This window comes from Centrocercus urophasianus, unplaced genomic scaffold (genome assembly GCF_019232065.1).
Source record: "Centrocercus urophasianus isolate 14NV4802_14NV808 unplaced genomic scaffold, USGS_Curo_1.0 seq_990, whole genome shotgun sequence".
NCBI lineage: Eukaryota > Metazoa > Chordata > Aves > Galliformes > Phasianidae > Centrocercus > Centrocercus urophasianus.
Genome location: NW_024885633.1, coordinates 1 through 8,664, shown reverse-complemented (window position 1 = coordinate 8,664; position 8,664 = coordinate 1). Strand labels below are relative to the sequence as shown.

At 64.7% G+C, this 8,664-nt stretch overlaps 1 protein-coding gene across 1 annotated transcript in view; it reads left to right on the top strand.

Annotated features, from left to right (window-relative positions):
• LOC122171823 (collagen alpha-1(I) chain-like) overlaps positions 1 to 7,967 on the top strand; it is a gene marked incomplete at its 3' end in the record, with an annotated part of 12,152 nt that extends 4,185 nt beyond the window's left edge. The window contains 27 exon segments of the mRNA XM_042839598.1: positions 51 to 58; positions 192 to 245; positions 1,905 to 1,958; positions 2,056 to 2,109; positions 2,203 to 2,256; positions 2,370 to 2,414; positions 2,500 to 2,598; positions 2,726 to 2,764; positions 2,766 to 2,834; positions 3,067 to 3,174; positions 3,287 to 3,340; positions 3,440 to 3,493; positions 3,584 to 3,691; positions 3,774 to 3,827; positions 4,163 to 4,216; positions 4,413 to 4,574; positions 4,684 to 4,791; positions 4,879 to 4,986; positions 5,106 to 5,159; positions 5,260 to 5,367; positions 5,586 to 5,639; positions 5,741 to 5,848; positions 5,942 to 5,995; positions 6,114 to 6,221; positions 6,304 to 6,586; positions 7,439 to 7,629; positions 7,725 to 7,967. Coding sequence (XP_042695532.1) covers positions 51 to 58; positions 192 to 245; positions 1,905 to 1,958; positions 2,056 to 2,109; positions 2,203 to 2,256; positions 2,370 to 2,414; positions 2,500 to 2,598; positions 2,726 to 2,764; positions 2,766 to 2,834; positions 3,067 to 3,174; positions 3,287 to 3,340; positions 3,440 to 3,493; positions 3,584 to 3,691; positions 3,774 to 3,827; positions 4,163 to 4,216; positions 4,413 to 4,574; positions 4,684 to 4,791; positions 4,879 to 4,986; positions 5,106 to 5,159; positions 5,260 to 5,367; positions 5,586 to 5,639; positions 5,741 to 5,848; positions 5,942 to 5,995; positions 6,114 to 6,221; positions 6,304 to 6,586; positions 7,439 to 7,629; positions 7,725 to 7,967 — 2,489 coding nt within the window.
• Between the last annotated feature and the right edge of the window lie 697 nt (positions 7,968 to 8,664).

Below are 8,664 nucleotides of genomic sequence, written 5' to 3'. Positions count from 1 at the left end.
AATGGGGGGGGGGGGGGGCTTGGTCTGCCCACAGGTTTGGGGTGCACGAGGATTTCATGTCAGATCTGTGGCACAGGACTCACAGAGCCCCACAGTTTGGGGGGGGGGGCTGGGGGGGGGGGGGGCAGGGGGGTCCATCCCACGGTGCTGTGATTTTGATGCACGTCTCACCCCACTCCTCTTGCTTTTAGGGTGAGCCTGGCAAACCCGGTGAGAGAGGAGCTCCCGGCCCCCCTGGTGCTGTTGTGAGTATTGCTGGGGGCAGATCTATGGGGCCAGAAAACCCCAAATGGGGTTTGGGAACAGCAGCTCTGGTGGCCATCGGTCCAGGCTGGAAGCTGCCAGCAGCTCAGGATCCAGGGCAGCAGGGAGGAGACGTGGCAGGAATCTCCTTCCAGGGATGCCACAGTTCTGTCCTGCCCCACACCTCGCTCACAGCACGGCCCCATAGGCTCCCACTACAGCCCTGTAGGCTCACAGCATGTGGCCCCATAGGCTCACAGTGCACAGCCCCATAGGCTCACAGTGCACGGCCCCATAGGCTCATAGCACAGCCCCATAGGCTCCCACTACAGCCCCATAGGCTCCCACTACAGTCCTATAGGCTCGCAGCATGTGGCCCCATAGGCTCACAGTGCACGGCCCCATAGGCTCACAGTGCACGGCCCCACAGGCTCATAGCACAGCCCCATAGGCTCCCACTACAGCCCCATAGGCTCCCACTACAGCCCCATAGGCTCCCACTACAGTCCTATAGGCTCGCAGCATGTGGCCCTATAGGCTCAATGCACAGCCCCATAGGCTCACAGTGCACAGCCCCACAGGCTCATAGCACAGCCCCATAGGCTCCCACTATAGCCCTGTAGGCTCGCAGCATGTGGCCCCATAGGCTCACAGTGCACGGCCCCATAGGCTCCCACTACAGCCCCATAGGCTCACAGTGCATGGCCCCATAGGCTCCCACTACAGCCCCATAGGCTCACAGTGCACGGCCCCATAGGCTCATAGCACAGCCCCATAGGCTCCCACTACAGCCCCATAGGCTCCCACTACAGCCCCATAGGCTCACAGTGCACAGCCCCATAGGCTCATAGCACAGCCCCATAGGCTCCCACTACAGCCCTGTAGGCTCACAGCACGTGGCCCTATAGGCTCACTGCACAGCCCCATAGGCTCACGCTGTAGCCCTGTAGGTTCACAGCATGCGGCTCCCATCAGCTCGCAGCACAGCCCCACAAGTTCACAAAAGTGCTTGGCCCTACAGACTCGCAGCACAGCCCCATAAGCTTACAGCACGTTGCCCCATAGGCTCACAGCGCGCAGCCCCGTTGGCTCACAGCCCAGCCCCAACAGACTCACAGCACACAGCCCCATAATCTCACAGTCTTGCACAGCCCCATAGATTTACAGCACAGCCCCACGGGCTCACAGTGCAGCCCCATAACCTCACAGTACAGCACAGCCCCATAGATTTACAGTGCACGGCCCTATGGGCTCACAGCACGGCTCCATAAGCTGACAGCGTATGAATCTATGGGGCTCACAGCCCCATAGACTCACAGACCCATAGGCTCACAGCTCAGCCCCATAGACTCACAGCCCCGTAAGTTCACAGCTCAGCCCCATAAGTTCTGAGCTCTCTGTCCCATAGACTTACAGCTCAGCCCCATAGGTTCACAGTGCTCAGCCCCATAGGCTCACAGCTCAGCCCCATAGGTTCACAGTGCACAGCCCCATAGACTTACAGCTCAGCCCCATAGGCTCACAGTGCACAGCCCCATAGGTTCACAGCTCTCTGCCCTGTAGGCTCACAGCTCAGCCCTATAGACTCACAGCTCTCTGCCCCACGCGCTCCCAGCACCCATGGGTGCACGCAGTGCTCTGAGCCCCTCCTCCCCCCTCAGGGTGCTGCTGGTAAGGATGGTGAAGCCGGTGCCCAGGGTCCCCCCGGCCCCACTGTGAGTATCTGTGTCCCCCCCCCACCTTGCACTACTGATGCAGTGGGTGCTCCGCCGCCCCCCAACCCCCCCCTCACTCTTCTCCCCCCTCCTGCAGGGTCCCGCTGGAGAGAGAGGTGAACAAGGTCCCGCCGGAGCCCCCGGCTTCCAGGTGAGGGGACGACACCTCGTGGTGACAGCGGTGCCACCTCCCCCTTTGCACCCCACATTCTCACCCCCCACCTCTCCTCCTTTTCCCCTGCAGGGTCTGCCCGGCCCTGCTGGCCCCCCAGGAGAGGCTGGCAAACCTGGTGAGCAGGTGAGTGCCCCATCACCATCCCTACGGACATCAGCCCGAGTCGGTGCCTCAATGCGCCACCCCATAACCTCCACCCCATAACCTCCACCCCATAACCTCCATCCCATCCATAGGGTGTCCCCGGAGATGCCGGTGCCCCCGGTCCTGCCGGTGCCAGGGTGAGTTGAAGCCCCTCAGCCCCCCTTCGTCCCTCCCCCCCCTTGCTCCGAACGGCCGCGCTCAGCTCCTCTCCTCCTCCTGCAGGGTGAGAGAGGTTTCCCCGGTGAGCGCGGTGTCCAGGGCCCCCCCGGCCCTCAGGGTCCTCGTGGTGCTAACGGTGCTCCCGGAAACGATGGTGCTAAGGTGGGTATGGGGGGGGTTCTGCATTTTGGGGGGTGGAGGGAGGTGGGGATGGCTCCGGAACGGGGCTCCCTCTTACAGAGACGGCTCTGATTTCTCACTAACCTCCATCGCTGTGTTTCTTCCCCAGGGTGACGCCGGTGCTCCCGGTGCCCCCGGAAACCAAGGCCCCCCCCGGGTTGCAGGGGATGCCCGGAGAACGCGGTGCTGCCGGCCTGCCAGGCGCCAAGGGTGACAGAGTGCGTGCCCCCCCCCCCTCTCCCAATGCCCCCCATTCACCTTCTGCCTGCAGCCCCCTCCCCTCCCACAGCCGCTCACCGCCTGCAGGGGCATCCCAGCGTGTCCCAGCGTGGCTCTTCCCCGAGCCGAGGGGACAGGGGGGTTGTGGTGGTCCTTATGGGGCGCAGAGCAGTGCGACGCTCCGGGCCGTACCCCACAGGTGACTCTCTGTGCCTTCTCCCCCCCACGCAGGGTGACCCCGGTCCCAAAGGTGCTGACGGCGCTCCTGGCAAAGATGGTCTCCGCGGTCTGACCGGCCCCATCGGCCCCCCCGGCCCCGCCGGTGCTCCCGGTGACAAGGTGGGGACATCTTTCATCTGCATGCTATGGGGAGGTGTCCCCACGTCCCACACCGACCCCATACCGCTGCTCTGACCTCACGGCCTTCTCTCCTCTTCCTCCCCTCCGTCAGGGTGAAGCTGGCCCCCCCGGCCCTGCTGGGCCCACTGGTGCCCGTGGTGCTCCTGTAAGTGTCTGCAACACCGCATGGCTCAGCCGTGCTGGCATCCTTGGCCACCCCATAACTGATGTGACGGCCATTATCCCTCTCTCCCCCCCCCTTTAGGGTGACCGTGGTGAGCCCGGCCCCCCCGGTCCTGCTGGATTTGCTGGCCCTCCTGTAAGTGTCTTTGCAGATGCTCTCCCCCCCACCTCGGATTTCCCTCACCCCACACTTCACCCCTGCTCACCCCAATGCTCTGTCCCATAGGGTGCCGATGGCCAGCCTGGTGCTAAAGGTGAAACTGGGGATGCTGGAGCCAAAGGTGACGCTGGTCCCCCTGGCCCTGCTGGCCCCACTGGTGCTCCCGGCCCTGCCGTAAGTCCTCCCCCCCAGGTGCCCCCCAAGGAGAACCTCCACAGTGTTGCTCACCCCTCTTTTCCTCCCCCCTCAACTGCAGGGTGCTGTTGGTGCTCCCGGTCCCAAAGGCGCTCGTGGAAGCGCTGGACCTCCTGTAAGTATATGGATCTTGTGGGGGGGGGTTGCACGGCTCCCCGGGTTGGGGGGAGGTGGGGGTGTGCACCCATGGGTGGCTCAGCCCCTCCTGCATCTCGCCCCCAAACTATGGGAGCTGTTTGGGCCGGTAACATTGTGCATGGGGAGGGGGGGCCGGTCCCATGAGGGGGGTGGGAGGTGCAGTGGGTGAAGGCGGCTCGTTTCTCCCACCTCCCCCCCAAATTCAAAGCTGTACCCCCCCGTGGGGTGAGCGCCTCCCTCCTGGCCACTGATCCTGATGGTGCCCCCGTGTTCCGTGCAGCCCCCCCTGACCGCAGCGTTTCTCCCTCACAGGGTGCTACTGGTTTCCCTGGTGCTGCTGGAAGAGTTGGTCCCCCCGGCCCCTCCGTAAGTGCTGCGCCCCACAGCAGCGGCGGGACGGGGGGTGTGGGGGGGCCGCTGGCACCGTGCTGTTGTGTGGATGCCGGGCAGAGCTCCAGGCAGCTCCACGTGGCCACCGTGACCCATTTGGCACCGGACGCCGCTGGCACCGCGCAGCCACCCTGCGGGGGGGTCTGACTGCATCACCCCCCCCCTTACCCAGGGTAACATCGGCCTTCCCGGCCCCCCCGGCCCCAGCGGTAAGGAAGGTGGCAAAGGACCCCGTGGTGAGACCGGCCCCGCTGGCCGCCCCGGTGAACCTGGCCCTGCTGGCCCCCCCGGACCCCCTGGCGAGAAAGGCTCCCCCGGCGCTGACGGTCCCATTGTAAGTCACCCCACAGCGTGACCCCTCCACGGACACCAGGCCGTGTCACCCCGTGCTTCTGCCCTCCATCCGGAGGTGCCCACACTGAGGTGCTGCTCGTCCCCCCCAGGGCGCTCCCGGCACCCCCGGACCCCAAGGTATCGCCGGTCAGCGCGGTGTCGTCGGTCTCCCAGGACAGCGAGGTGAAAGAGGCTTCCCCGGCCTGCCCGGCCCCTCTGTGAGTACCCCCGTGGGACCCCCCAGCTCACCGTGTGGCTGATGGGTGCTCCTGGTGTCCGACGCCTCTGCGCTCTCTTCTCCATAGGGTGAACCCGGCAAGCAGGGTCCCTCAGGTTCCCCTGGTGAACGCGGTCCTCCCGGCCCCATGGGCCCCCCTGGCCTTGCTGGTCCCCCTGGTGAAGCTGGACGTGAGGTAGGGTGAAGGCTGGATGTGCTCGTGGCACCCGTGGGTGCTGGGCTCAGCGACGAGTCCCCCCTTCGTTAGCATCCTCATCCTAACGAGGGGCTTCGGGGGGTCTTGCTGTCCCATAGGGTGCTCCCGGTGCTGAAGGTGCCCCCGGTCGTGACGGTGCTGCTGGTCCCAAGGTGAGCGCCCAGGGGTGGGGTGCTGGGTTGGGGTGGCGAGGCTGTGCTGATCCACGCTTATGTCTGCTCTGCCTCCTCCTCTTCCTCTTCCTCCTCTCAGGGTGACCGTGGTGAGACCGGCCCTGCCGGCCCCCCTGGTGCTCCCGGTGCCCCCGGTGCCCCCGGCCCCGTCGGTCCTGCTGGCAAAAATGGAGATCGCGGTGAGACCGTAAGTGCTGCTCTGCTCATGGAGAGCCCCATCCGCTCCCTCCCAGCCCCAGTTCTCCATCTGAGCACTGACTCGACTGAGGTTTGGGTCAGAACTGTCCCTGCGCTTGGATCCCGGCACAGGAGGGGGCTGCCCACCGGGGGGGAGGCGACCCTTCGTCCCACTTGGGGTGTTGCTGTGGGACGATGCTCTGACCATCCCCTTCCCTCCTGTCCCAGGGCCCCGCTGGTCCCGCCGGCCCCCCTGGTCCCGCTGGTGCTCGTGGTCCTGCTGTAAGTTGGTGCCCCCTCCTCTGTCCTTCATCCTTCCTCGTCCCCATGGACGTGGGGACGGCGTGCTCTTCGGGTTGTGCTCAGCTCATCTCCTCCCATAGGGTCCCCAAGGTCCTCGTGGTGACAAAGGCGAAACCGGTGAACAGGGTGACAGAGGCATGAAGGGTCACAGAGGCTTCTCCGGTCTCCAGGGCCCACCTGGTCCTCCTGTAAGTGCCACCAGGTGTGGGGATGGCAGCAGCGGGTGCTGCCCCACGTCCTGAGATGCTCACAGGGCTTTCTCTCTGCCCCGCTTTGCACAGGGCGCTCCTGGTGAACAAGGTCCATCTGGTGCTTCTGGTCCCGCCGGTCCACGTGTAAGTCCCCGACGCACAGACATCCATCCAGGGCTGAGCATCGTGGGGCCGCACAGGGGACGCGTCCCCCCACGGCGCTGGGGTCCCATCTGTGCTCACCACCTCTCCTCTCCCATAGGGTCCTCCTGGCTCCGCCGGTGCCGCCGGCAAAGACGGTCTCAACGGGCTGCCCGGCCCCATCGGCCCCCCCGGCCCCCGCGGTCGCACCGGTGAAGTCGGCCCTGTTGTACGTATCCACCCCACCGCCGCTGCCCACCCGGATCTGCTGCCTTCGCTCCACTCTCACCGCCCTCCTCCTCCTCCTGCAGGGTCCCCCCGGCCCTCCTGGCCCCCCAGGTCCTCCCGGCCCCCCCAGCGGCGGCTTCGACTTCAGCTTCCTGCCTCAGCCACCCCAAGAGAAGGCGCACGACGGCGGCCGCTACTACCGAGCCGACGATGCCAACGTGATGCGCGACCGTGACCTGGAGGTGGACACCACCCTGAAGAGCCTCAGCCAACAGATCGAGAACATCCGCAGCCCCGAAGGCACCCGCAAGAACCCAGCACGCACCTGCCGGGACCTGAAGATGTGCCACGGCGACTGGAAGAGCGGTCAGTGCCCCCCAGCAGCGCCCAGCGCCTCCAGGGTCCTCCTCAGCTCCATCCCTCCTGGATGCTCCCACCTCCATCCCTCCTATCTGCCCTTCACCTCCGTCCCTCCGTCTTCATCACCCACGGATCTTCGCCTCCGTCTTTCCCACCCACCCCTCACCTCCTGGATGCTCTCACCCACCCCCTCCGTCTCTCACGGCTCTTCCTCACCTTCATCCTTCCATCCTCCCCCTCTCATGGCTGTTCCTTATTTATCCCTCCGTATTCCATCTCCCACGGCCGTTTCTCACCTCCTTTCTCCATCTCTCATGGGTTTTCCTCCCATTTTGCACCTCTCACAGCTTCTCACTTCTTGTTTCTCCATCCTCTGTTCCTCGTGGTTGCCTCGCTTCCGTCCTCATCCCCATGGACTATTCCTCTCCCCATCCCTGTGCCCAGTGGCTGCTCCTCACCTCCATCCCCATCCTCTGTTCCTCCCCTTTACCTCCATCCCCATCTCTTATTTCTCTTCTGACCTCTACCCCTGCTTTCCATCACTTCTCCTCACTTCTGTCCCCATCTCCTCTTCCTCCCCTTTACCTCCATCTCCAGTTCCTCCTCCCCTCCCATCCCTTTTGGCCAATCCTCACCTCCATCCTCATCTCCCGTGCCCCCCCCCCCACCATCACCATCCCTTATTCCTCCTCCCCACCTCCGACTCCAACTCTCATGGCCACTCCTCACCTCAACCCCCTCCCCTCCTGGTCATTCCTCACGCCCCTCCCCAAAACCTGCCTCCACTCCTCACCTCCCCCCATCCCTCCTCACCCCGCAGCCCCTCGCTGCCCCCTGACCCCATCTGTTGCCCCGTAGGCGAGTACTGGATCGACCCCAACCAGGGCTGCAACCTGGACGCCATCAAGGTCTACTGCAACATGGAGACAGGCGAGACGTGCGTCTACCCCACGCAAGCCACCATTGCCCAGAAGAACTGGTACCTCAGCAAGAACCCCAAGGAGAAGAAGCACGTCTGGTTCGGCGAGACGATGAGCGACGGCTTCCAGGTGGGCCGATGGGCTCCAGGGGGGTGATGCAGGGGGGGAGATGTGGGGCAAAGTGATGCAGCGCCATCTGGTCCCTAACGCCTCTTCGCCCGCAGTTTGAGTACGGCGGTGAGGGCTCCAACCCGGCTGACGTTGCCATCCAACTGACCTTCCTGCGCCTGATGTCCACCGAGGCCACCCAAAACGTCACCTACCACTGCAAGAACAGCGTCGCCTACATGGACCAGGAAACCGGCAACCTGAAGAAGGCTCTGCTGCTCCAGGGAGCCAACGAGATCGAGATCAGGGCCGAAGGAAACAGCCGCTTCACCTATGGGGTCACCGAGGATGGCTGCACGGTGAGCGGCTGTGGGGACAGGGGACGCGGGGATGGGGGGCTTGGAGATGGGGGACATGGGGATGTGGGGATGGGAAATGTTTGGGAGGGGGAAGTGGGGATGGGGGACATGGGGATGGGGGGGCATGGGAGTAGGGGGCATGGGGATGAGGGACAAAGGGACATGGGGACAGGGGGATGGGGGGCATGGGGATGAGGGACAAAGGGACATGGGGACATGGGGATGGGGGGCATGGGAGTAGGGGGCATGGGGACCGGGGACATGGGGATATGGAGATGGGAGACACATGGATGGGGGACATGGGGGTGGGGGCATGGGGATGGAGACCTAGGGACACGGGGACGTGGGGACATGGAGATATGGGGTCGGGTGGGGGACATGGGGATGGAGGATGCAGGGAATTGGGGATGGGAGACACAAGGGGTGGGGGACACGGGGACACAGGAACGAGAGGCATTGAGGTGGAAGGCATCTGGATGGGGGACATGGGGATGGCGGATGGGGGCAAGCGGGATCTGGGGACGTGGGGACACAGGAATGAGGGGCATTGGGGTGGGGAGCATCTGGAGAGGGGATATGGGGAGATGGGACGTGGGTTAGGGACCGTGGGGAGGAGCATAGAGACAAGGGGGTGGGAGGCACGAGGATGGGGGAAATGGGGACGTGAGGACAAGGGACAAAGGGGACACGGGGGGGG